The sequence below is a fragment of the Ips typographus genome, linkage group LG16 (assembly GCF_016097725.1).
Source record: "Ips typographus isolate SLU linkage group LG16, UJ_Ityp_2.0, whole genome shotgun sequence".
In the NCBI taxonomy this organism is placed as follows: Eukaryota; Metazoa; Arthropoda; class Insecta; order Coleoptera; family Curculionidae; genus Ips; species Ips typographus.
This window is the reverse complement of record NC_138437.1, coordinates 8,141,894-8,168,687: the sequence shown is the minus strand read 5'-3', so window position 1 is coordinate 8,168,687 and position 26,794 is coordinate 8,141,894. Positions and strand designations below refer to the sequence as shown.

Genomic DNA, 26,794 nt, shown 5'->3' with positions numbered 1-26,794 from the left:
ATTTGGCTTTTCTTGACGGCTTATAATATAAACTGCAATAGTATCAGTTGATAGTACTTACTGGGTACCTGGTTTATTAAAAAAATGCATATACGGAACACACTAGATGTATCGGAACGCATTCTATCTGTCAATCGTCAAAAAACAACAAACAATTGACAGTCAACTTCCTAGACGTAACAGGTCATTGCTATAGCAACAATGACAACATCAACAAACTAAATTCAAACTTCAACACTTTAGTCGGAAAATGTTCCTGTATTTGAGTAAAAAAGTAAGTTTTTCTCTCCTCATAGCTCTATAAATAAGCTACAATGAAATTTTGATCAATTTTAGATAGCCATACCCAACAACACCCGAATATATTCACTAGATTGGAACAAACAAGATGGTTATATAGCCGTTGGTGGAGACAATGGACTATTAAAAGTCCTTAAACTTGATTCAGGTACCATTCCCTGTTAAATTGAACCTCCAAGCATTTAAATTAATCGATTTTAAGGAAATGACACGGGTTTGAAAAGCAGGAAGCTTGCAGCAACTAGCAATTTGTCCATGAATCAAACTCTTGAAGGACATACTGATACAATAAGGGTTTTGACATGGAATGAGCCCCACAAAAAACTCACAACCAGCGATTCTCATGGCGTTATCATAGTTTGGATGCTGTATAAGGTAATGTGACAATATTAAGACAGTTGGGTCACTTAGTGTATAAAGGTTATTTCATCATTTGTTGCCAGTTTGTCTATTGGTTTTAGGCACATCAATAGGTAAAAAGAAACTATAGAATATGCGAGGCAGTTAAAAATAGACATTTTTAAATGATATTCACTGCAACTTCTTAATTAGCTAGTGCTTTGTATTATTTGTGGTACATTTGGGCTTTCAGCTCTATACCAAATTGCTGAAACCTTAAAATTAAATATCTGTCACATAGTACTTTACATTGTAGCTCAGTAAATTGGGTTCTCTTTAATTTATTAACACCATTTAAGGGGGCTTGGTATGAGGAAATGATAAACAACCGCAAAAAATCTACTGTAGTGGGTATGGATTGGAGCAGTGATGGTCAAAAAATCTGTATAATTTATGAAGATGGTGCTGTAATTGTGGGTTGCGTGGGAGGCAATCGTATTTGGGGCAAAGAGTTGAAACACACCCCACTATCTGGAGTACAATGGTCCCCAGATGGAAAGCTTTTGTTATTTGCATTGAAAAATGGCCAATTGCATCTATATGACAATCAAGGGAGTTTCGTTATGAAGCTTAACATATTCAGCCATGATATACAGTATGAACAGATACCAATTGTGGGATTGGATTGGTATAATGGTTCAGGAGGTTTTATGCATTCCATGTGTCCTGCTTTGGCTATATGTTTTGAAAATGGGAAAATTCAACTTATGAGAAGCGAAAGTGATATGGGTTAGTCATAGCCTTCACAAACTTCCATATAAATGACTGATCAGAGATAATATTGTTCTAGAACCCATATTGTTTGATACAAAAATGTATGTAGTGCATTGTAGTTGGAATCATAATGGGTCGTTATTAGCGATATCTGGAAAGCAGTTCTCTGAGGAAAAAGGTTTGAATCTTGTGCAATTTTATAACCCCTTTGGAGAGGTAAGTGAAAAAATTTTCTGAGGAAAGAGTTTGACGTTTTTTTTTTGCAAGCAATTGAGAACCTTAAGAGTGCCGGGTTCTTCAATATCCTGCTGCGTTTGGGAAGGGGGTTCTTTGCGTGTGGCTTTGGCTGTGGATTCCTTCGTTTATTTTGCCAATATTCGTCCAGATTATAAGTGGTGTTATTTCAAGAAAACTGTAGTTTACACGTCATGCAGGCCTGGACGTACAGGAATTTGCGTAACATTTTGGGACACTACAAATAATTTGGTAGGGTTTATTATTCATTATAATTTTGTTTCTAATTAAACTTTCATTAAAGTGCCACACTCGTTGGGTTAGCACACTTTATGCAATCTCGGCATTTGGGGATTACTGTATCATAGCCACTCAGTCTGATACAGACACCATGGGAAAATATGGATTAATTCTTTATAATACTTTGGGCACACCCATTGATGGAAAATACGTTAATATTGAACCGTTGGGCGTTGCCATGAATGCTTACCAAGTTTTTGCAGCATCCAAGAATAATTTTGTAGTTTGGCATTACAAAACACCTAAATCTGTTTCCGGTATGATACTTCCTTTAAGTGTTAAAGAGCTTGGTTGTTAGAGAAGCATTTTTAGTGGGGGTTGCTGCTAGATCTAGAATGTACCACATTGATGATAACCCTTCCGGAGCAGTTGAAATAATTCAAGACTTGGACAGTTCAAGTAAAATTCCAGTGAGCACTCATCAAACTATCGACCCTATTTGCTGTCTTACTGCCACAGACACCTGCCTAATAATTGGTAGAGAGTCTGGGCTCATTCACTTTTATGTCCTGCCTCACATTGTCTTGACTAATCGCTACAAAATTGCCACCAGACCACACAAGGTGGCTGTTAACTGCAACTCTACGTAAGTATTACAGATTTTTAACAATGGGTTTTAAGTAAGAAAAAAATAGGAGATTGTCTGTGATTGACGTTTCTGGAGTTATGACAATACTGGATATTTCGGAAGGATCAGGGAGACCTACGACCAGCTTGGAAGGAAACAAGCTAGAAAGAAAAGATGTATGGGCGATGTGTTGGGCCTCTGACAATTCTCAACTTCTAGCCATAATGGAGAAGACTAGAATGTACATTTTTAAAGGCATTTACCCTGAAGAGCCAGTTGCCTGTTCTGGTTACATTTGCAGCTTCAATGTAAACAAGTTCTGTTCAAAAACCAGTCTAGAATAGTATTTTGTGTTTTGTAGGACTTAGAAGTTGAAGCTGTTTTGCTTGATGAAGTGATTGATAATCCAGAGAAGCCAAGCAAGGATTATTTAATTAAGTTGGAAATAAAAAGCTTGAGAGACACTAGACAACTCTTGGAGAAAGTGGGTATCAATGAGGCTGCTCAATTTGTAGAGGACAATAGACATCCAAGGCTTTGGTAAGATAATTTGTACCTGTATTTTTTTTTAAATGTGTTTATCAAAATTATAACAATTTACGATCATAGTGTACCAGTAGATAGTCTTGTTATGGGTCTTAAAGGTTGCGCTTGCTATTATGATGAGTTATTTTTAAAATTAATTTTACTTCAGGAAACAATCTTCTCATGTATTTACTTGAAAGTCTAAAGTAAAAGAAACATATCGATTTATTTTTCAAATATTTTCAGGCGTCTTGTGGCTGAAGCTGCTCTAAAAGAAATGAATCTTAACATGGCAGATGCCTGTTTCGTCAGGGCTAAAGACTATGCCAAAGTCCAATTTGTTAAGAAACTCCGGGAAATCAACAATGAAGCTATACGAAAAGCCAGAGTTGCAACTTATTTCAAAAATTTTGATGAAGCTGAAAAAATTTACATGGAAGCTGATCGCAGGTACATTTAGCATTTGCGGAGACTTCAAGTGTTCATTTTTATTATTTTTTAAGTGATTTGGCTTTGAATTTGAGACAAACATTGGGAGACTGGTTTAGGGTGATTCAGATACTGAAAAATGGGGTTTCTGCCCCTGATTCCTTGTTGAAGACTGCTTATAATTCAACTGCAGATTATTTTTATCATTTCAACAACTGGTAAAACTTTTACACTTTAATAAAAACAGATATTAAATCCTAAAACTTTAAGGGCCTCTGCAATTGAATATTATGAATTGGCAAAAAATACCTCCAAGATAATTGATTGTTATTACTACTTAGAAGACTGGAAAAATTTAGAATTAATGATAGAACAATTACCTGAGGGAGACGCACTTCTAGAGAAAATCGGAGATATGTTTGCGTCTAATGCTGTTCACGTTGAGGCTGTTAAAGCTTATACTAAAGTAGGTTTTTTTATACTGAAACAGCTGACTATATACAAGCAATTTCAGGCAGGAAAAGTAAATTCAGCCATCGATTTGTGTATTCAACACAACAGATGGGATGTGGCTATTGACTTGGCAAAGAAGCACAATATTACCAAAATTTCTGACTTGCTTTTGAAGTACACCACTCACTTGATTGAGCAAAAGCAAGTGATGACCGCCATTGAGATCAATGTTCAGGCTAAATTTTATTTGCGAGCTGCTGAACAAGCTTTTGAGGTGTGGTTAAATTCAAGTTCTTTTAGTTATGAAGGCTAAATGAAAAATGTTCTAGTTGGCTGAAGCTGAGGCTAAGAAAACTAACAGAAGTCTACTGAAGATCAAAAAGTATTATGTTTACGCTGCACGTTTGGTTGAGATGCACAAATTAGCTCCTCAGTCTGGTATTTTTTTTTGTTATTCAACAAACATGATGGTTTGTGGGTTACAGAATTTTAACCACAACACACACATTCCATTGATCATGTTCCTCACAAATCATTTTGCATTTAGAAATTCATAAATTTATTCTAGGTGACATGTTGTCATATGATCCATTACTTTTTGAAAACCCTTGGCGTGGTGCTGAAGCTTATCACTATTATATGCTAGCCCAACATCAACTCTATAATGGGAAAATTCATGATGCAGTCTGCATTTCTAATAAACTTCAAGACTATACTGACTTCATTCCTGAAATTGATGTTTATTCATTGTTGTGCCTGACCTCATGTTTGGACCGGTCATTTGCCATTTGTTCTAAAGCGTTAATGAAGCTAAAGTCCTTGGAATATGTTTGTAGTGCAAATCATTTCTATAGATTGCCTTTTTAAGTTTTATAAACTTGTAGATTACTTCTTCTGATAAAACTCAGTTCTCCAAACTAGCCTGGGATATTTTTAGGCAGAATGAGCCAATTAATATCAAGAAGAAACTGATAAAATGCGATAACTGCGACAGTAATGTGGAAGATTGGTAAGCAGACTATATAGATTATTTATGACTTTGTAAATGTATTAACTGATGACTTTAGATAGTAAACTTATGCTACTGTATTTGTATAGGAATACAGCCTGCCCTAATTGCAAGGTGCACTTTCCAACTTGTGTCGCCACTGGCTTGTCAATTGTGGGAGCCTCAATTTGGTTCTGTAAGATTTGCAAGCATCCAGCTGTTCAAAGGAAAATGGAGTTGCTATATGCTTGCCCTTTGTGTCATGCAAAGCATGACAGATTATAATTTTGTTTCTGTTAAATGTTATTTATTTCTGTTCCCCATGTTAGTTGATTACAGGTTTGTTCAAACAATAAAAGTAAATTAGAAGTTTGTGAGTTTTATTTCAAATAATAAGTATAGAAAAATATTGTCCACTAAAAAGTGATATTTGACCGTACTTCAACAAAGTTTATGGAGTTATACTGGGGGGTTGATAACTTTATTAGAAAACAATTAATTTAATTACATCCTAACATACCATTTATAACATGTTTAGTTAATTTAAGCTGTTCAAGCATTTATAAAAGGTTTTTGTAAATTAAACATACTTACGTAAGAAAAATAAAATTTATTTATGTTCAAAATTGTACTATTCAATTTTAATTTACAATTACCTTATCTCCCCTTAAGTAAACTTTATAAACTTTGAACGTATTCACTGAAAGGATTACATAAACCACATAGACCAATTTTCATACCCTTATTAACTCACAATAAAATGCAATGATTCAAGCTTTAACCCACTCAACACCCTACAATCTTGAAGCAATTCTGGATTTTGACTTTTTGGCAAAAATACTGTCTATATTCTTAAAAACATCCTTAGCTGCCTGAGATGCATCAATACGATAGTGAATACCTCTGATTTGATAGTAGTCAACTAAAGGTCTAGTTTGTGTGTGATATGTTGTCAATCTCTTCTTTAAAGCCTCAACATTATCATCTGACCTTTTGATAAGGGGCTCACCAGTTATATCATCTATCATTGGCTTCTTAGGTGGTGCAAATTCTTCATGGTATGATCTTCCACTACCTGGATGTATAAGCCTACCAGTTATGCGCCTGAACAGCAAATTGTCATCAATAGCAAACTCCACTACAGCATCCAGTTGAGTGTGACGTTTTTCCAGCAGGTCATCCAACTGGAACAAATGAAAAGTTGAAATCTAAGCCCAAAGGTTTAGAAGCAATAAAATGTACCTTCTCCGCTTGGACAACAGTCCTTGGAAAACCATCCAGCAAAAATCCATTCTTACATTCTTCCTTGTCCAAGTTTTTATCAATCATATTAACCACCAGGTCATCACTGACAAGCTTTCCTTCATCCATGACCTTCTTCAGTTGGGTCCCCAATTTTGAGCCTGAGGAAATTTCAGCTCTAAGCATGTCACCTGTTGAAAGATGGCATACACAAAACCTGTCTTTCAGCCAGGCTGCCTGTAAGTTCAACTCTATTTTATTTAAAAAGTTCACACTTTAACATTGAAATGACCTACCATAGTCCCTTTACCGGAGCCAGGCGGGCCCAAGAGAACTGCGTTAACCCCATCCGTTGAAGAGTTTGACCTGGTTTGAGGTGATTCCTTCGTTGCTGCTAAAGGGGCCATTTTTTTTCAGTGTAGTACTATGTTACGTATTGCAGTACTTATTACATAAATGACCTCCAAACCAAGATAACGACGGAAAGTAAGTGGCGATTGCTTTTATTGACAACTTGAAAGAAATTGAAAAACGTTAACACACGTAACCTAACCTCGAATTCTTATCGGGCAACGGGCAGTTGGATTGGTCATGTCATGTAAAGCACATACACGGTTGCCAATGCTCCGATCGCAAAAACCTACATATTGAAGTTTTAATACTTGGCAAAAGATGGCGCTGCCCTTACTCGTGTGACGATATTTTTTTTTTTTAATGCGAGCCTGGGAGTAAAAAGCGTTCGTAAAGGATTAGCACAATTTTGATAATGTTTCCTACAATACTACGTCCTACATCACACTTTAGAATTTGAACATTATTTGCCCAAATATCAATCAAATAACGAACAGGTGGTAAGAGAACTAGAGAACATATAAACTTTTAGATCTTCCTGTCATTTTGTTAATAGCGGTTTTGTAACAGATGGCGCCGCCAGTTTTAAGTGTGTTTTCTTGACCTACTTTATTTCTAAACTGAATGAATACGTAATTAAATAGGTCTGTTCGCACAGGCAATCCCAAACTGGTTTCAACTGAAAATCGGAAAATGTTGGCTTTTATTGGTTGAATAAACAGGTGACATTGACATTTTCTGATTAATGACCAATGGCTTCTCTGATTATCAGTTGCGGAATCTTTGCGCGAACAGACCTGATATTTAAGCCATTAGGGGCTCATCTAATATAAATAAAATATTGAAAATTCAATGCATAAGTTTATATCATTTGTAAACATAATAGCCAACGGTAGAGACAAAAGTAAAAGTGTAGAAGTAGGTATACTTGTATGCTAAAATATTAATTTATTCAAATACTCTCTAGATCAATCTGTTAGGTGCATTGAACAATTTATAGTTCAAAAACACCAACGTAGAAACGTTTTAAAGTGTGTTTTAATGTTTAAGAAAATACGCAGTAGCGCTAATAATAAATGTATGTACCCCTGAAAATTTAATTTGCTCTTTGTTATGCATTTATAATATTTACGTATGTAGTACTACGTATGCTAAGTAGCGGTTTTTAATTATTCGTGTGGTCATACGAAATGCGAACTAAGGAAGAATTGTAAAAATAAAGGATGAACTTAGAGGTGGTGAACCAGGAATGACGTCAGAACTGGCGCAAGTACGTCCCTGAACAACCACAAGCTGAACAAGGTTGTCACGTTGCTTTAAATTTCTTAACTGTAAGCAAGTGGATTTTTCAACGTTTAGTGAGATGAGAAATCTAGGAAACAAATTAAATTTGTATTATACGCATTTTCTTTTAAATTTGTTGTTATGTTAGGACTTTGAATTTGTTGTCCTGCATCGGGTTTTTGAAAACATCTTTTAATCTAATTTACGCACAATCAGACTTTGATATGATAATATTTGATTCGGTTGAATCGTGGCAACACTGCAGCAAAAGGTGAATCAGTTGATTAGTGAGGAAAAAGACTTGCGCTGAGGAACAAGTTGAAAGTGTGGTGTGTATTTATGGTGCATAGAGAACGAGAAATCGCAAATTCATAGGCCATTGTCTAAATTACCAGTTTAAAAATCAATTCTCTTTTAAACAAATTAATGGTGAAGTTTTTATGACAATTTAAAATGTCGTCCCCGAGTGCTGGCAAGAGACGTATGGACACTGATGTTATTAAACTGTATCCTTTCCTTTGTGCATTGTGGAAAAATGTAAACACTTGCTCTGAATGTCAGCTGATTGTCATATGTAGGAAACCCCAAAGTCAGAGCCTTTATGCAGGCCTTTGTCTTTTTGGGTTGTAGTAACATCTATTTCCAATACTTCAGAGTTACTATTTTTATCACATTTACTCATCTGCAGTTGATTGTCAACAATGAATTTTTAATCTTTATGTTTCCTTAACACATTCATTTAGCATTGAAAGCAAGCATGAAGTCACAATCCTCGGGGGACTCAACGAATTTTGTGTCAAATTTTATGGACCACGAGGAAGTAAGTGTTACTTAAAATAGTCACATTCAGAAATATTTTGCCAGAGCCTTTGTATTGTTAATTGTTCATTAATATCCAATAAAGGTATGTCTTATTCATTGCTATTAATCATAGCAGATTTGTGATTGTGACCAACATAATGTTTTCACATAAAAAAACAGTAGTGTAAACACACAATAGGTACCTAATGAATGAGTGTATACCAGTTGTCTAGGTAAGGAGTGAGCTAAATTGATTGTTAATATAAATTGTCAACACAATATGATCACACATAAATGTATCATCCTGTTTTGAAGTTCAACTATAATTATTTTTTGCCAAAGCCAATTAAAGAAAAAAATGTAACAAACACCAAATTTCTCTAGAATAATTTTAAAATTTGTTGGAAGCTTCTAAAATTAACAAAATATGTAATTATTAATTTAAATATGCTATTGCTATGCAAAGAAAGCTCTGTCTTCTAATCCTAGAAACAACTCATACTTCTATTGAATCAGCCTTGCTCCTTTAGCATTTGATTTTTTGCCAGAGCCTTTGTATTGTTAATTGTTCATTAATATCCAATGTATGCCTTATTCATTGCTATTAATCATAGCAGATTTGTGATTGTGACCAACATAATGTTTTCACATAAAAAAACAGTAGTGTAAACACACAATAGGTACCTAATGAATGAGTGTATAACAGTTGTCTAGGTAAGGAGTGAGCTAAATTGATTGATAATATAAATTGTTAACACAATATGATCACACAGTTATAGGTATGTAAATGTATCATCCTGTTTTGAAGTTCAACTGTAATTATTTTTCACCAAAACCAATTAAGGAAAAAAAAGTAACACACACCAAAGGTCTTTAGAATTAACAAAATATGTAATTATTAATTTAAATATGCTATTGCTATGCAAAGAGAGCTCTGTCTTCTAATTCCAGAAACAACTCACACTTCTATTGAATCAGTCTTGCTCCTTTAGCATTTGTAACAAAATGGCTGTCAGCTTCTGAACTTTTTCAGCACCTTATGAAGGAGGAGTATGGAAAGTTCGAGTGCACCTACCAGATCACTACCCTTTCAAATCCCCTAGTATAGGATTTATGAACAGAGTGTATCATCCTAATATTGATGAAGTATCTGGCACTGTGTGCTTAGATGTCATAAATCAAGCCTGGACTGCTTTATATGGTAAAACTCTTAGGATTGAATTGAATTTGAGGAAATATCAGAATCATATTTTTATTTCAGACTTATCAAATATATTTGAGTCATTTTTACCACAGTTATTAACCTACCCAAATCCTATTGATCCCCTAAATGGCGACGCGGCAGCCATGTATCTGCACAAACCAGAAGAGTATAAGAAAAAAGTATCAGGTAAGTACTACCTATGTATTTGCAAATTGAATATATTAAGTGGAAATGGTATTAGAATATGTGAGAAAATACGCCACAGAAGAAGCCCTGCGAGGTGGGGATAATGTAAGTTCAGATAGTGAATCAAGTATGTCGGATTTCTCCGAAAACGAAGCAGAGGATATGGAATTATAACGTCGGCTCTCTTTGGAATCAATGGGAAATTCTGTAGTTCGCTCAATGGGACTTCCTCTGCTGTTGAATAGTCCGGATTTTGTGGTGTGCTTAAGTAGTTTTTTACATGTCAGTTGTTTAGGGAGTTTATAGTTTATCATTTGTCCAAGCTGCCTCAGGTTTGCGTATACCCAATGTTTTAATGAAAAGTCTACTTTTCTTAATATATATACACTTATATTTTAAATTCTGATACCCAACCAGTTTTTAGTTATAAACCAGCATTTTAGGTTTACATTTTAAATATTTAGGTATTCTGGCAAATCTGAAGTGTCATAAACAGGAATGGAATTGTTGAGTAAAAAACTTACGTATTTGAGTGCTTAATTTGGGCAGACATATAAGACTGTAATACTTAGGCATCAGTGGTAAAATATTGCGATATTTTAAAGTTAGGACCACCGAAGCAATATGCGCCATATTAATTTATCAATCCTAAATCTGAGACCAAGCTGTTTTTTATAATTCCTTTAAGGTAGAAAGAACCTTTCCAATGCCACTGCCAGGGAGTTCAGTGGTCCTGATGTGCTTCAAATTGTTTAAATACAGTCTTAGTTGCTTTTAGTGTGCCTGAAATTATGTAATACAATTCCAGTCATATTAAATGCACTTTTATATGTGTTGCAACATGTACAATTTGTTTAGTTACTGTATGCACTATAAAGTAATTTTGATTGATTAAGAGTTTGTGAAGACTATGCTTTTTCTTATTCGATTAAAATTACGTACGTTGTATACAGTCTTAACGGTATTAAACAATGTAATACATTACTAAATCTGAAGAACTTTAGTTGCATCAACGTTGTTTTCAATTAAAAGTACATTATAGATTTAACACATTTATTACAGATTACTTCTTATTTGTAGATTACGATAATTTATATAAAGAATTTATTTATATTTTTATAGATATCTAAGCTCTGTATGGTTGTTGAGTTCAGTTTAACTTTAAGCATCACTTATAAGTCTACAACTGTGCACTATAGATGCGTTTAAGCCAGTGTTGGACCAGTTAGGGTCTCCTGGTGTAATTTTTGGAGTGATGTTACAAATGATTTTCTGCTTAGAAAGGCCTGATATGTTGCCAAAGTTATCAAAATATATTTGTTTTTTTTATCCACACAGTGGCATTTTAATGGTGTATAATTATTGCATTTCAACCAAAAATACATTTTCTCAAGACTAGTCAATAGAAAAGCCTTACTGTCTTATCAAAATTACGTTAATTTCCATAAGAAAACACACAAGTTTTTCATCTTAATCAATTTTTAGATTAAAAACATTTAAACCATCTTTTTCCCAAATGCAATAAATAACCACATTCTAATCTGAGTGTATATTTTTCTAGGAGGTTAGTATTTTTTCCAAAGCTCTAGATTTGAGTGTTTTTAAACATCTATATTATTTGCTACCAAATTGTTTCAATAAAATGATACTATTTTCTACGTTTAGAATAGAAACAGTGTTATTTTATTATTGTGATTTCTATTTGTAACCGTTTGAGAACTGCACGGCGTTAGCCTGTATATAAAGTGTCCAATTTTACATAAAAATGGGTGTCAGGTTTAAGAAAGTTAATTTTACAGGTTTGAAAATTATTTAAGAAAAATTATAACCAGTAACTCTGACTAGCATATCTTAAAATCCAAATTGGACATCCTGTAGTGTTTCAATCTAATTTATGAAAGGTAGAGTTATTGAAATTTACCCTGTACATATTTAACTAGAAAGGCGTGTGTGCGCGTATTTCAGATTAATACACAAATAATAACACTCTTGTCTGTATTAGAATTTCAAATCTTGATATACTGATAAATATTGTTAAATGGATTACTTCCAATAACATATTTTTATATAGATTCTATATTTGGTGTAACTTTTCATATTTACATTGTTTTCTTTTTATTTTAAGCGAGTGAGCTCTTGTCCAGTTCTAGTTCAACTTTCTTAGTATCCAAAGACAAAGCAATATGGTTTGTCAATACAAATACACATTTAGTGATGGACATATTAAGAATGTAATGACCGTCAGATCATAATAGAAACTTTTTTCTCTAAGTAATGTGAAGAGAAGCACAACTTTAATATCATAGAATTACAAACAATTTTAATATTGGCATGTTTTGTGATGATTAGCTGTTGTGGAAAAACACTATTAAATGTTTGACTAATGAATAAGTTGTTTGTCGCTTTGAAAAAAAACTCCAAAAAATGCATCACGGTCATATTTTTAATTACGAATCATAACAAGTTCTAAAATGTAGATTATATTTGTAGCCTATCTAATATCTATCTAATAAAAACATTTATTTAATTATGTTAACTTTAATTACCTTATTCATTTTCCAAACCCGGAAAGTTAATAAATAGGACGATCAGTTTGTAATATAATTCGTTAACTCTGATTTACTTAATGAATAGGGCAAATTGGAACAAAATTAAATTGCTAATGAAGTTAATTGGGGCTAAAATGGGTAGGATATTATTCTGACAAGAGCATAATAATAAAGAAAATGTTATTTGCAGAGATGAGTTTTTTTATTACTGTTTGCCCATGAAAGTATTTTGGTCCTTATTGGGTGAAAATTTATATTAAAATAAAAAAATGCTTTAAATAAAGTTTTTTTAAAACCAGTTAAATCCAAAAAGATTAACACATGCCTGCCATCTATCCGTACAATAGGTGCATTGTAAATACACAATATTGACGTTAGATGTCTCGAGGGTAGCCATATTTTTGCTTTGCTTTTACTTTTACCTTTTAAGCTCAAGCTGTTGTACTGTGTTATTATGATGTTTTCGACTGACCCTTGTCTCTTGACCAAAAGTCATATTCAAATATCGACCGTAAAAATTTTACTTTACTAATTATAATGTGTAAGTTCGCTATTTTATCCACATTTAAGATTTAAGACGTTTAAATTCAAATAAAAATATCCGCCTCCGCCACTGTCGGATTAAGTAAACTAAAAAACTGAAAATAGGTATGAGGTGGAGAGCCTGCCCTAAATTGTTTATCCATTCTCCATTATCCGCAAGTTTCCAACGTTAAATTTGCATGCTTTAGGCGAACGTTTATGTTAAATTGTCTATAATTGTGTAAACATATAACTTCTATTCAATGCTTTATCATAACAACTGGAACAACGTTGCCGGTTGCCGTTATCGATACTAGATTCGAAATTAATTCTGTTTATTTTTAAATAAACAATAAATAAAAAGAGTTAAAAATACTGTTTTTACAAAGCTATTCTAAAAAGAGAACATTTATGCCTAGACCCAATTAAAGCATATTGTTGCTTATAAAATATTAATGCAAAGTGTAATCACTGATTGCAAGACTTTTTTTCCATACATTATTTAACAAGACTGGTTGATCATTAAGACGACTTGGCAACGCCGTTTGAATTGAAATTTTGTGGGCTATAGTCCGTTTCACCACGTTGAGTTACTATACGTCGTTGCCACACTCTATATTTCGTACCGTTCTGTTAACGAAATAGCCTTTTAATACTAGGGACAGAGAGGTGAACTGGCAACGTCGTTTTAAAGACAGATGAGATGCCCCACGTGAACTAACTATAGATGTGGGAAGTGCGATTTGGTTTCAATTCAAACAAGTTCTCAAGTTTTTGATTTCTGGGAAATATTGTTTAAAATATAAGTACAGTGCCAGTGTCAGGAAATTGATTTATCCAAAGATAATGTGGCAGACGGAAAACTAGGATAATGGAGTTACTAAAATGAAAACAGCTGATAAAAGATGTGTAAGTAAGGAAGTAACCTCGGATTCCTAACCTTTATTTATTTTAGATTTTTAATACTTCCAAATAACACTAGTTTACAAAATTCACTTACAACTGAAATTTATCTATTATTGAGATGCGCTTTGGGTCAACAAACCAACAAAGTTGATATTTTAAAGTATAGTGTAAATTTCTTTACAAACATTTTGATAATGACAGTCTCAAGTCAACAGTTTATTAGATTGTACCTTGAAGACATTTTAAATAAATAGCCTAATCTCTTTACACAAACATTTAAACTAACTTTTTGATTATAGTACCAATAAGTCACCTATAGGAACATTCCAACCAATATATTGGAATCATGGTTGAAACAGGTGGCAATGTCCTTCATATAGGGGACATAGTGTCACTGTATGCAGAAGGAACTGTTTCTGGGTTTTTAAGTACACTTGGGTAAGTAGTATCAGTAAGTGGTAATTTAAAGTTTTTTTATTAATTTAGTTTTCAATTTTTTACAGCTTGGTAGATGACAGATGTGTAGTATGTCCAGAAGCTGGAGACCTCCTGAGCCCTCCAAAAAAATTTCGCGATTGCTTGTTCAAAATATGTCCTATGAACAGGTATTCAGCACAAAAACAGTTCTGGAAAGCTGCCAAGCAAAGCATGGGCTCCAACACAGACACTAACTTACTAAAAAGACTTCATGTATGTATTTTAGTTCTTTCTAGTACATATTAATGTAACAACAACTGTATTGCAGCATGCTGCAGAAATAGAGAAAAAACAAAATGACGCTGAAAACAAGAAAGAAAATGGCACTAATGTGCTTTATGGGAATGTTATACAGGTTTGCTTTAAAAATATTTCAATGTAATTCCAATTTGGCTATACAACTCAAATTTCAGTTGCTTCATCTCAAATCAAACAAGTACTTAACTGTAAACAAGAAACTTCCAGCTCTTTTAGAGAAAAATGCTATTAGAGTTTATTTGGATGGAAATGGCAATGAAGGCTCCTGGTTTTACATTCACCCTTTCTACAAACTAAGATCTACAGGTGACAACATAGTTCTAGGGGATAAGGTCATTTTAAACCCTGTAGGACCAGGACAGCAGCTTTTACATGTAGCAGCCAATCATGAATTACTGGACAATCCAGGCTGCAAAGAGGTAACACATTTGCTCACCTAAAGACAACACATATATCTGCATTTATTATTGTAGGTTAATGTAGTTAATGGACACACATCTTGGAAAGTTACATTATTCTTAGAATACAAAGAAAACCGCGATAACATCCTTAAAGGCGGAGACGTAGTCCGATTATTCCATACAGAACAAGAGAAGTTCCTTACTGTTGATGAGTACAAGAAGCATTCTCATGTTTTTTTAAGAACCACTGGACGAACCAGCGCCACTGCCGCGACAAGCAGTAAAGGTAATTTTTTTACATAAAGCGTGGAGAAGCAATTTTATGCTTTATTATGCTGTAACCTTGCCACAAATTGGTATTAATCACTCAAAAATAGAACAGCCAGTTTATGTATTAATATATAGTGGAATTTCAGTTTGTGATAACTGTTTTCTGAGTAGAAATAGTTGTCAAGGATTAATACTAAATACTCAATTGCTTCCTAATTTTTTAAAGTAAAATTTATTAGGCATACTCTTCCCAGGGTTGATAGGACTTTAAGATAAATGGCAACAATAAATTATCAATCAATGAAAGATTTGCCTTTGTTTGGTTGGAAGTTTGCATTCACCATTGTCAAGAATATAATCAATAATTTTTGTAAATGTTGTCTTTTTGCCTTCAAAATAAAGCTATTTAGTGTTCAAAGTCATCTTCTTGCAACACAACATGTTTTGTGATGTTGTTAAGCTGGAAAGTTGAGTTAATTACAGTGGAGCTTCAATGCAACTACAATGTTGATCCACTTCAAATAATGTTCAATAAATTGCGATTAAGTATGAATACCTATACAATGAATTGAAAAGAATATTTAGTACGGTAAAATGGTCCATTGTGACGACAAAACCACATACACGTGTTATAATATATGCATGCAGGAGATTTTTTCCTAACTGTTTAGTTGTAATTAATCTTTTGTTTCAGCATTATGGGAAATTGAAGTAGTACAAAACGATCCGTGTAGAGGAGGAGCGGGCCATTGGGACTCATTATACCGATTCAAACACTTAGCAACAGGACAATATTTGGCTGCTTCCTTAGACCCAGATGATAGTGAAGCCGCACCCGACAATTCAAAATACTATTTAGTTCCTGTAAGTCACCCATTTGAAAGAAACGAGATAGCTTCACTTTTCGAGCTGGGACCCACAAACCTACCACCGGCAGATTCATTGGTGCCTCAATCAAGTTATGTCCGATTGCACCACATTTTCACTGACACTTGGGTCCACTCTACAGCTATCCCTATAGATAAAGACGAAGAGAAACCTGTTATGTCTAAAGTGGGGTGCGCTCTAAGAAAAGAAGATAAAGAGGCTTTTGCTTTGATTCCGGTGTCACCTGAGGAAGTCAGAGATTTAGATTTTGCTAATGATGCTTGTAAGCTGTTGTCGGCTTTATCGGTTAAGTTGGCGAATGGAACTATTTCTCACAGTGAAAGAAGGTAGGTAACTTGATAAGCCAGCTAACAACAATATTAACAAAATATGTAAATAAAACTATATTTTTACAAATCATCAAATTGAACCCTGTTTTTTTCTTAATTAGCAATATTATGCCTTCCCATAACCCTCTAACATCTAGTAATGTAATTGCGTTTAGTCTTGCATTAGAGGTATTGTTTCAGGTCCTTGACCGCCCTACTTCAAGATATTGTGTACTTCGTAGCTGAATTAGAAAATGAACAAAACAAAACTGAAGCCTTGGAACTGGTTGTGACCAATCCAAATCGAGATAGGCAGAAACTGTTAAGAGAACAAGCTATTTTAAAGCAGTTATTCAGCATCCTTCAAGGTCCTTTTTTGGAGCAGAAAGGAGAGCCGCCGTTTTTGAAAATTGACGAGCTGAATGATCCTAAACATGCTCCATATAAATACATTTTCCGTTTGTGTTATCGTATTTTGCGACTCAGTCAACAGGACTATCGTAAAAACCAAGAGTATATTGCTAAACACTTTGGTTTCATGCAGAAGCAAATTGGCTACGATATTTTGGCTGAGGATACCATAACTGCGTTGCTTCATAATAATCGCAAGTTGTTGGAAAAGCATATAACTCCAGCTGAAATCGAAACTTTTGTTGGGTTAGTGAGAAAAAATATGAACAACTGGGAAAGTCGTTTCCTGGATTACCTATCCGATCTCTGTATTTCCAATAAGAAAGCCATTCCCGTGACCCAAGAGCTGATCTGTAAGAGTGTTTTAAGTCAGAAAAACTCAGATATATTGATCGGAACTAGACTAATGCTAGTGGACCTTCCTGAATTTGCGGAAGAGGATGAAAGTTTGCTAGATGAAAGCCTTGATCGTCTAGTGACAACAGAAGAAAGTCAAGTAATGCTTTTGTGGAACAACGGCCAGAAACAAATGGCTCTGACTGACTTATGTGCCAAAGCTAAATTAGGAAGCAAAGAGGACCAAGCTATTTTAGACTATTACAGACACCAACTGGACTTATTTTCCAACATGTGTCTAAACAGACAATATTTAGCGCTCAACAATCTTTCACCACATCTCGATATTGAACTAATTTTAAAATGCATGGCCGATGAAAACGTAAGTTTCGATCTGCGGGCCTCATTTTGCAGGCTCATGTTGCATCTACATGTTGATCGAGATCCTCAAGAGCCGGTTACTCCAGTTAAATATGCCAGACTTTGGTCGGAAATACCACCACAAATGTCTATTAATGAGTAAGTATTTAATTTTTGAAGAGTTGATGCATGGTTTTCAGTTTGGTGCGCGCAAACACTTGTACAGACGAAATACACTGAGAACGTATTTTTATCAATTTTTCAAAACTGCTCTAGTTGTGAGGTCATAAAAGCAAATTTAAAACTTATAGAGTATGAGTAGAGCTGCTTCTGCTCTGTATATAATAAAAGACGTAATTGACCGTTTACATTGTAACATTTTCTCAGTGAGTTTTCGGTATGCACATTTTGCATTTCTAGGCAAGAGTTTGAACGTACATTATTTGACGATTTGAGCAACAAATTCTTGCGCATTTTAGTTACGATTGTAATAAAATGCCCGATCCTAATAAAGAAGCCGTGCGTGCTAAATTTTCCTCAACTATAGCCTTTGTCGGAGGGTACCTTTGTAATGTGGTAGCTAAAATGTGGTCATTCGCTGATCAAGAACAGAACAAATTAACTTTTGAGGTTGTTTTGGCGTTTCACGTTCTGACTAAATGGCTAATTCGTGTGTGGTTTTAGGTTGTGAAACTGGCTAGAGAATTAATCTATTTTGGTTTTTATAGTTTTTCCGATTTGCTTGAACTAACTAAAACCCTTTTAAGTATTTTGGATTGTGTTGCCGAGTCTGATTTAGTAGATGGGAGGATTCCCGTAGGAGATATTGATTGTAAGTACCAATATGGGATCGGTGTTTCCTAAAATAAATTGTAATTTCACTGTGTAGCTGCTGGTGATCAAAAAAATAAAGGCACTGGATCTAAAGGTAGATTATTTTTGTGTCTGTGTTAACTGTTGCTTGTTTTGCATCAAAATTGTTTAACACTTTTCTAAAAGTAATTAAACAAAATCTTAAGGTGGTATTTATATTTTTAAACAGCTGAAGGAGGAGTTCTTCGAACTATTGGAGATATGGGAGCAGTGATGACTTCTCTCACTTTAGGACCTAATGGACGAACTTTAGCGTCTACAAATAGTGGCAATCATACTAAAGCTTCCCTATTTCATAAAGAGTATCCACTAGTAATGGACACCAAACTGAAAATAATTGAAATCTTGGAGGTCTGTTTTGCTGTATGTAAATCACTAAAGTTTCACAAAGCAAATCTTCCAGTTTATCTTGGACGTCCGTCTAGACTATAGAATTAGTTGTTTGCTCAGTATTTTCAAGCGGGAATTTGATGAATCGGAAAAGAATAATGGTGGAAACGTTAACTTGGGCCAAAAAAATATTGATTTAGAACTGATTGGAACGCAAGCTGAAGGTATCTTTGGAAGCAGCGAGGAATGTGCTGTTCTTGATTTAGATGGTCACGGAGGAAGGACATTTTTGCGCGTTTTGTTGCATTTAACTATGCATGATTATCCTCCTTTGGTTTCTGGAGCTTTACATTTACTGTTTAGGTATGATGCGTTGGTGAATGAAGTTTTATAGAATGTGTCAGTTTCAATGCCCTTTTAGACATTTTAGTCAAAGACAAGAGGTTCTCCAGTCGTTCAGACAAGTCCAACTTTTAGTTTCTGACAGTGATGTAGAGTCTTATAAACAAATTAAAGCTGACTTGGATGTTTTAAGGCAAAGTGTTGAAAAATCTGAACTGTGGGTTTATAAAGCTAAAAGCGATGAGCACGGCACTGGTGAGTTGCGTCCTTTAAAACATACAACCATCTGCAATGCTACCAAATCTCAGGAAATAAGAAAAACAAAGAAGAGGAAGACGACGCCCCACCATCAAAACCTCCTATGTTAAACGCTTTGGATAAGAAGGGTTCGGCAATTAATTTAGATGTTGGACCTTTGTTACACCCAGAACAAGCTGACGAGTACAAAAAAATCCAGCAGATATTAATAAGAATGAACAAATTGTGTACTCAAGAAGGATCAATGCTAAAACCCAGAAAACATGAACAGAGACTACTGAGGAACGTTGGAGTTCATACAGTAGTTTTAGACTTACTGCAAGTTCCTTATGATGAAAAAGAAGACATAAGGATGAACGAGTTAATGAGGTTGGCACATGAGTTTCTGCAAAACTTCTGCTTCGGGAATCAACAAAATCAAATTTTGCTTTATAAGCATTTGGATCTTTTCTTAAATCCTGGGGTAACTTTACTATTTATAATTGAGTTATTCAAAGTACAAGTTAAAACACTTCCAGATCAGAGAAGCACAAACAGTTTGCGCAATTTTCCAAGATAACCCAACTTTATGCAATGAGGAGAACGAAAAAGTTATTCAAGATTTTGTGCGTTTTATTGAAACCCATGGACGACATGTGCAGTATTTGAAGTTTCTTCAAACTATCGTCAAAGCTGATAATCAGTTTATCCGCAAGTGTCAGGACATGGTTATGCAAGAGGTAACTGACTTCACTCACTTTAATCGGTTTTTACTTTTTACAGAAGTTTTAACTTTTGCAGCTCATTAATGCAGGGGAAGAAGTTTTAGTGTTCTACAACGACAAAGCCTCTTTTAATCACTTTATCGAAATGATGCGTTCAGAAAGACATTGCATGGATGAAAGTAGTCCTTTGAAGTATCACGTAGAACTTGTAAAACTTCTAGCTTGCTGCACTATGGGCAAAAACGTCTACACAGAAATAAAATGCCACAGTTTGCTACCTTTGGATGATATTGTTGCCATGGTCACTCATCCAGATTGTATTCCCGAAGTAAAAGAAGCGTATGTAGGTTTCTTGCATCATTGTTACATCGACACTGAAGTGGAAATGAAGGAAATCTACACTAGCAATCATATGTGGACTTTGTTTGAGAAAAGTTTTCTGGTTGATATGGCTGATATAGCTACAGCCCCAAACGATAGAAAACATCCAGATAAAGCTTTGGAAAACTACGTTACCAACTGTGTTATGAACTTAATTACTACATTTTTCAAAAGCCCATTTTCGGATCAGAGCACTACTGTTCAGGTAAGTGGAAACCGCATTTAAAGCTAGAGGGTTTAGCTTACATTTTGGCATGCCTTTTGGGGTTTTCTTTCAGCTTTAATTGATTGGGTTTAGCTTAATTTTTGAACTAAATCTCATCTATATTAGTGTAAATTATTGTTGAATATCAATGTACATTTATTATTCATTGTTGAGAGTTTCATCTTGTTAGAAACATCTGCATGACGCGCGGGTGTATTGGAGTGAGTCGACCGGGGATGAATATGATCCTTTCTCTCGAAATGCTCCACTAAAACAAATTCCTTTTTCTGTTAATGTAAGTAAGTAACGTGGTGTTAGTCCAGCGGTGGTCAGTGAAAGTTTCGACAGTTTAACCAGCTTCTAGAATGAAGATTTTCACCAACCACGGTTGGGGTTTGATGTAATGTTGTGGTCCTGTAGATGTATAATATCCAGTGTGTAGTATTTTATTTTGTCAGTTGGAATTTTGATGTTTTGTTAGGGTCTAGATTTTTTTCCAGTTTTTGTTATTATCCATTGACTAGGTTTGAAGATGGAAATCATAGAAGTTACAATTTGTCTTGATCCATCCGAAAAAAAGTCAGGCCTTAATTTAAATGTTTAAAAATAAAAACAGATACAGCACCCTCTATTCATTCCGCTCCGAAATATCCAACATATCTATTTGGTACTTGACTCACTATAGCATCATTTGCATGTCATCAGTTTCTTCCAGGGCTTAATCGTCTCACCACATTCATTATCTCATAAAACGGTTAATTTTGCAGACAAGGCAGCCAATTTTCGTACAGCTATTGCAGTCGGCCTTCCGAGTCTCGCAGTGTCTTTGGTTATCCGCCTCGCAACGCTTTAATGTTGAAAACTGCATTCGTACGCTATCTGAAGTTGGTTAGTGCATTTTTAAATTCATGTGGAATGATATGAGAAACTTGGGTGGGAGGGTTTCTCATATTTTTCTGGCTAGCCTGTGGTTTTAGAGTTCCTATATTTTAGCTAAAAACAGGGGGATAGCTATTCCTTTGGATTTGGAAAGCCAAGTGGCTCCTATGTTTAATAAAGCTAGTATCCTTACAAGGCAAACTAGTAAATGGTTGGTGGCATCTAAAACTCCCAAAATCGAACGATCACAATCTACAGTAAGCATATCACGCTTATAATAACAGGGCTTTAAATAATATTCATTTTAGCTAATGAGACTAGACAGAAGCATAATAGAAGGTCTGCAAGACATAGTGTCTCTGCTAGAAGACCAGTTAAAACCTCTAGTCCAGTCTGAATTGTCGTTATTAGTGGATGTTTTATATAGGCCTGAATTACTATTCCCTGATGGGACTGAATCTAGGAAACGTTGTGAAAGTGGAGGTTTTATTAGAAGGTCGTTAATTAATCTGGATTAATTTTTAAATTCTAAGACAGTTTTTTATAGGTTGATAAAACATACTGAAAAATTGCTCGAAGAAAAAGAAGAAAAACTGTGTGTAAACGTTTTGAAAACCTTGAGAAAGATGATGGCGGTAGATCCGGACTATGGCGACAAGGTGAGATTGGTTCTAATTCTTCAGTTGATTTAATAACTGATTTCTTTTTAAACGCTGCTTAGAACGAAACTCACGCCAAAGCCGACATGGTAATATTTTCCCCCTTTTGGTGTGCACCCTTTAAATGTTTTTTATTTATCCCCATGCAAAAAACGCTCCATAACTCTATTATTAAACACGGCTTGGTATTTTAGGGTGAAGTTCTACGCAACAGTCTTTTGGCCAGGTATTTCGGGAAAAACTTTAATCAAAACCACGAAAGTGTCGCTGTTGTTACTTATCAAGTTCCTGTAACTCACGGGCCAGGCGGTAATAATATTTTCTTCTTTATACACAATTTGTGCAGTGTTACCTGAATATTACAGCCAAAATAATCAGTCGAGCTGGCCAAACTCTTCATGAAGTGCAAGTCCACTTGGACAAGGAAGGAGCCTCTGATTTGGTAGTGGAATTGGTGATTAAGTCGATGAATTCTCCTTCTATTTTTGAGGAAGCTGTAGAACTTGGAATTGCACTTTTGGAGGGTGGAAACTCTATTATTCAAAAAAGTATGTTTAATAAGCTTCTAGGAGGGGATCTCAGTCTATCATTTTTCAAGGTAAACAACTTCATACTTTTCATGTATATCAAAAATGTACAACTAAGCTCTTGACTTTCCTGTTAGGTGTTTTATGATAAAATGAGGGATTCTCAGTCTGAAATCAAATCCACAGTGAGTGTCAACACATCGGATATGGCTGCAAAAGCCCACGATGACAAACAAGACGGGAAAGAACTGGATAAGTTTTCTAGAAAACAAGGCAAAAGCAACGGTATCCTCATCAGTGATGAACTGAGGGAAGAATTGTCTAGAGCAGCGGAGTCAACATCGCAGGCATACGCACATATAAGAAGCATGACAGTGGGGGATGATAATTTGATTACAAGCTCTGCAAGTGCATTTGAAGACTTGCTAGCTGAAAAACTGGAAAAACACAGAGAACGGGACGAACAAAATGGACTCTCTAATAAAGTTTTGATAATGCAACCAATTTTGCGTTTTCTCCAGTTGCTATGTGAAAACCATAACCCTAAATTACAGAACTTGCTTAGAAACCAAAACAACAAAAGTAATTATAACTTAGTGTCTGAAACTTTGATGTTTTTGGACTGCATTTGCGGGTCGACTACTGGAGGGCTTGGGCTGTTGGGGCTCTATATAAATGAAAACAACGTCTCCCTCATTAATCAGACTTTGGAAACTTTAACTGAATATTGCCAAGGCCCTTGCCATGAAAACCAGAATTGCATAGCAACTCACGAATCGAGTGGTTTGGATATTATAACTGCACTGATCTTGAACGACATTAATCCCTTGGGAAAATCAAGAATGGATTTAGTTTTAGAATTAAAAAATAATGCCTCCAAATTATTGCTTGCCATTATGGAAAGTAGGGGTGACAGTGAGAATGCTGAGAGGATTTTATCTAATATGAATCCCAAGCAGCTAGTTGAAGTGGCTTGTAGAGCTTATCACCAAGAAACTAGCGAGGATGATGATGATTTAGACGATCCTACTGTGGAGGATGTGGTATCACCTAAGGAAGTAGGGCATAATATTTACATTTTGTGCCATCAACTGGCTCAGCACCACAAAGAATTGGCAAATTGGTTGATACCCTCTGACTCTCTAGACAGTAAAGTACAGAAGGCTTTGGAATACTACAACACTCATACAGCTCAAATTGAAATTGTACGACATGACCGCACTTTAGAACAAATTGTTTTTCCCATACCAGAAATTTGTGAATATATAACAAAGGATACGAAAATCAAAATTCTTAATACAGCAGAGAGGGATGATCAAGGTTCCAAAGTTGCGGATTTCTTTGAAAGAACTGATGATATGTTTAGTGAAATGAACTGGCAAAAAAAGTTGAGAGGTACTTTATTATAACTCCATCCACTAATTGATTTAATAATTGGACTGTTTTAGCTCAACCTGTTTTGTTTTGGGTTAGCAGTTACATGTCCTTATGGAGTAATATCCTGTTCAATTGTGCCGTATTAATTAATCTTATAGTAGCTTGTTTTTATCCTTTTGAGGATGTTTTGCCACGTAAGTACTCTTTGCATAACTTTGACAATACTAGTTGATTAATTTGACTTGTGGATTGTAGCAATAAGTTCCACAATCTCAATTCTAATTTGGTTTGCAATGTTAGTCTCCTCAGCCATAGTTATAACGTTGCCAAGAGAAACTGGGATCAGAACTTTAGTTGCCTCAACAATATTGAGGTTAATCTATTCATTAGGGCCTGAACCAACTTTATGGCTTCTGGGTACTGTCACCATAATATTAAAAGGGATCCATCTAGTCAGTATCATGGGTAACCACGGTACTCTAACAAAAACCTATCAACAAATTTTGACTGACGCCGAACTAGTCTATCATTTAACTTATCTAGTTTTTTGTATGTTGGGATTGGTGATGCATCCCTTTTTTTATTCTGTTTTGGTAAGTACACTTGCTCTTCAGTGTTTTGAGTTTTTTTTTTTTAAATATTTTGTGGGGTATTTTTAGCTGTTCGACGTGGTTTACAGAGAAGAAACTTTACTCAATGTGATTAGATCTGTTACTCGAAATGGACGCTCCATTATTTTGACAGCAGTATTAGCCCTTATTTTGGTTTATATGTTTTCCATTATTGGATATATGTTCTTTAGGGATGACTTTATTGTTAGCGTTAAAAAGAAAGATGGTAAGTGTTACTGTGTTAGAAACTAGTTACTTAAGTTTAGTATTTTTTGGAACATATTTAAAAGACTACAGGAAAATAGAATAAAGAACAATAATAGCATAGTTAACATTTTTAAGATGAAACTTGTGAACAAATCTCTGAGATGACGGGTAAAACATATAAAGAGGACGTCACCCACGAATATTGCGAACTTATAGACCCAGGAGAGGAAAAGAAAGAGCGAGCCTGCGATTCTTTAAGAATGTGTATTGTGACTACTCTAAATCAAGGGCTGCGTAATGGAGGAGGGATTGGTGATATTTTAAGGGCTCCTAGTAGTGAGGTTTGTGTTCTCTATACTTCCATTGTGTTTATAATAAAGAGAGACTATTTGTAGGAGTCTCTTTTTGTTCCTAGAGTGGTATACGATCTGCTGTTCTTCTTTGTTGTGATAATTATCGTACTTAATCTCATTTTTGGTGTCATTATTGATACTTTTGCCGATTTGAGATCTGAAAAGCAACAGAAGGAGCTCATTTTAAAGAATACTTGTTTTATTTGTGGTAAGTTGTTAAAAATTGGGTTATTTTGTCACTCTACTGTGTTTTTTTACTTGCAGGACTGAACAGATCAGCGTTTGATAATAAAACTGTGAGTTTTGAAGAACATATTAAAAACGAGCACAACATGTGGCACTACCTGTACTTCATAGTTTTAATTAAAGTAAAGGACCCTACAGAGTTCACTGGTCCTGAAAGCTACGTCTATTCTTTAGTAAAATCTGTAAACCTCGATTGGTTTCCAAGATTACGAGCCATGTCTTTAGCTGCGGTAGAAGGAGACGGAGAACAAATTGAACTTCGAAGTCTTCAAAATGTACTGGAAAATACCCAGTCTTTGGTTAAGAACCTGTCCAGTCAATTAATGGAGCTCAAAGAGCAAATGGCGGAGCAAAGAAAGCAAAAACATCGTTTAGGACTTCTAAGCTCTGCTTCTGCTTATTTACAGACCAATAACTTGACTTGAGTTTTAGTTGCCGACTTGATGCTAAAAGAGGTCATATTATGTATGTAAAGTATTTGTTGAATTTTTCTTTAGAGGCTTTTAAAGGAATCTCAGTTTTTCAATTAATCATCTTGCCTTATATAATTACCTGTAGCAATTGTATAGTTTTTTTAAAGGTCTTTGAAATATGGCTTTATCCTTTTTTTGTGTGTATATATACATGTTTTCGTTGTATTGCTGTTATACCTTTATACTATTCTAGCGTAGGCTTTGAAGTTTGCTAACCGATATTATTGTGACCAAAATGGCAAGATTGATGTCTTTTTTCTTTAACTGAAGTGATACATATTTGATTATTAACGTTTATCGTAGGCATCATTTCTTAGCCTTAGCAATGTATCGTACTTAAATTGCTGATTATTTGTGCATATAGTGAGAAAAGTTTACTTAAAAAACTCTAAAACAGTCATATTTTGAAGACTGTATAATTTTACCTGTTCTATATAGATCTGTAATGCTCAATTTGTTAATAGCCTTTACACACCATTTTACACTACAAACACGAGTCAAATAGGACATTTCTGCATTTAAAGAAAATTAGTCGAACACACCGTATGTCTATGACGTTAAATTGTGTTGTGGTAGTGGGGTTGTTTTCTTTTAAAAGCAATATTTTTGTTGTACTTTTTAATGTGTACATTTTCTCTTAATAAATTCTATAAACACGTTGAACACGAAGATCTCTTAATATTTACCCTGATAACCTAATAGATT

The 26,794-nt window shown here is 34.8% G+C and overlaps 4 protein-coding genes across 11 annotated transcripts; 3 read left to right on the top strand and 1 right to left on the bottom strand.

Moving 5' to 3' along the window:
- Positions 1-131: 131 nt before the first annotated feature.
- Positions 132-5,279, top strand: Oseg4 (intraflagellar transport protein Oseg4). The gene is made up of 18 exons (XM_081994669.1): positions 132-274; positions 337-448; positions 503-675; positions 999-1,428; positions 1,490-1,629; positions 1,681-1,899; positions 1,952-2,204; positions 2,260-2,533; positions 2,583-2,823; positions 2,877-3,055; positions 3,287-3,490; positions 3,544-3,687; positions 3,740-3,935; positions 3,984-4,196; positions 4,252-4,360; positions 4,491-4,750; positions 4,807-4,931; positions 5,021-5,279. Exons 1-18 carry the CDS (start codon positions 251-253, stop codon positions 5,193-5,195), a joined length of 3,471 nt encoding a protein of 1,156 aa, XP_081850795.1. The 5' UTR covers positions 132-250; the 3' UTR covers positions 5,196-5,279.
- Positions 5,274-6,722, bottom strand: Ak2 (Adenylate kinase 2). The gene is made up of 3 exons (XM_081994673.1): positions 6,449-6,722; positions 6,153-6,389; positions 5,274-6,094 (listed from the first exon to the last, which is right to left on the bottom strand). Exons 1-3 carry the CDS (start codon positions 6,557-6,559, stop codon positions 5,705-5,707), a joined length of 738 nt encoding a protein of 245 aa, XP_081850799.1. The 5' UTR covers positions 6,560-6,722; the 3' UTR covers positions 5,274-5,704.
- Positions 6,723-8,063: 1,341 nt separating this feature from the next.
- On the top strand, positions 8,064-12,506 carry UbcE2H (ubiquitin conjugating enzyme E2H). Its single transcript, XM_081994743.1, has 5 exons — positions 8,064-8,293; positions 8,531-8,607; positions 9,622-9,789; positions 9,850-9,978; positions 10,034-12,506. Exons 1-5 carry the CDS (start codon positions 8,241-8,243, stop codon positions 10,150-10,152), a joined length of 546 nt encoding a protein of 181 aa, XP_081850869.1. The 5' UTR covers positions 8,064-8,240; the 3' UTR covers positions 10,153-12,506.
- Positions 12,507-13,682: 1,176 nt separating this feature from the next.
- On the top strand, positions 13,683-26,752 carry Itpr (Inositol 1,4,5,-trisphosphate receptor). Of its 8 annotated transcripts, XM_081994732.1 has the most exons (32): positions 13,683-13,958; positions 14,255-14,393; positions 14,459-14,645; positions 14,701-14,787; positions 14,846-15,109; positions 15,164-15,377; positions 16,056-16,575; positions 16,759-17,823; positions 18,144-18,294; positions 18,349-18,496; positions 18,554-18,592; positions 18,707-18,888; positions 18,941-19,230; positions 19,289-19,464; positions 19,518-19,930; positions 19,986-20,186; positions 20,248-20,757; positions 20,948-21,052; positions 21,525-21,645; positions 21,751-21,893; positions 21,945-22,132; positions 22,184-22,295; positions 22,358-22,384; positions 22,490-22,604; positions 22,661-22,893; positions 22,960-24,217; positions 24,271-24,393; positions 24,455-24,792; positions 24,859-25,036; positions 25,153-25,358; positions 25,413-25,578; positions 25,635-26,752. In XM_081994732.1, exons 2-32 carry the CDS (start codon positions 14,302-14,304, stop codon positions 26,039-26,041), a joined length of 8,259 nt encoding a protein of 2,752 aa, XP_081850858.1. In that variant the 5' UTR covers positions 13,683-13,958; positions 14,255-14,301; the 3' UTR covers positions 26,042-26,752. The 8 variants fall into 8 exon arrangements, with proteins under 8 accessions (XP_081850858.1, XP_081850863.1, XP_081850862.1 ...); XM_081994737.1 differs by lacking the exon at positions 18,554-18,592 and having other exon boundaries at positions 13,684-13,958; XM_081994736.1 differs by lacking the exon at positions 22,358-22,384 and having other exon boundaries at positions 13,684-13,958.
- The last annotated feature ends 42 nt before the right edge of the window (positions 26,753-26,794 follow it).

Excerpts from the sequence above, each read along its gene's own strand:
- Oseg4 (XM_081994669.1), top strand. The coding sequence starts at position 251 with ATGTTCCTGTATTTGAGTAAAAAA. Across the intron at positions 2,824-2,876 it reads GTTACATTTGCAGCTTCAAT|GACTTAGAAGTTGAAGCTGT; the intron begins GTAAACAAGTTC and ends TGTGTTTTGTAG. Across the intron at positions 3,491-3,543 it reads TACATGGAAGCTGATCGCAG|TGATTTGGCTTTGAATTTGA; the intron begins GTACATTTAGCA and ends TTATTTTTTAAG.
- Ak2 (XM_081994673.1), bottom strand. The coding sequence starts at position 6,559 with ATGGCCCCTTTAGCAGCAACGAAGGAATCACCTCAAACCAGGTCAAAC. Across the intron at positions 6,390-6,448 it reads GCTCCGGTAAAGGGACTATG|GCAGCCTGGCTGAAAGACAG; the intron begins GTAGGTCATTTC and ends TTGAACTTACAG. Across the intron at positions 6,095-6,152 it reads CTGTTGTCCAAGCGGAGAAG|TTGGATGACCTGCTGGAAAA; the intron begins GTACATTTTATT and ends CATTTGTTCCAG.
- UbcE2H (XM_081994743.1), top strand. The coding sequence starts at position 8,241 with ATGTCGTCCCCGAGTGCTGGCAAGAGACGTATGGACACTGATGTTATT. Across the intron at positions 8,294-8,530 it reads GACACTGATGTTATTAAACT|CATTGAAAGCAAGCATGAAG; the intron begins GTATCCTTTCCT and ends ACATTCATTTAG. Across the intron at positions 8,608-9,621 it reads ATTTTATGGACCACGAGGAA|CACCTTATGAAGGAGGAGTA; the intron begins GTAAGTGTTACT and ends GAACTTTTTCAG.
- Itpr (XM_081994732.1), top strand. The coding sequence starts at position 14,302 with ATGGTTGAAACAGGTGGCAATGTCCTTCATATAGGGGACATAGTGTCA. Across the intron at positions 19,231-19,288 it reads GCTTTACATTTACTGTTTAG|ACATTTTAGTCAAAGACAAG; the intron begins GTATGATGCGTT and ends ATGCCCTTTTAG. Across the intron at positions 24,793-24,858 it reads CCTTTTTTTATTCTGTTTTG|CTGTTCGACGTGGTTTACAG; the intron begins GTAAGTACACTT and ends GGGTATTTTTAG.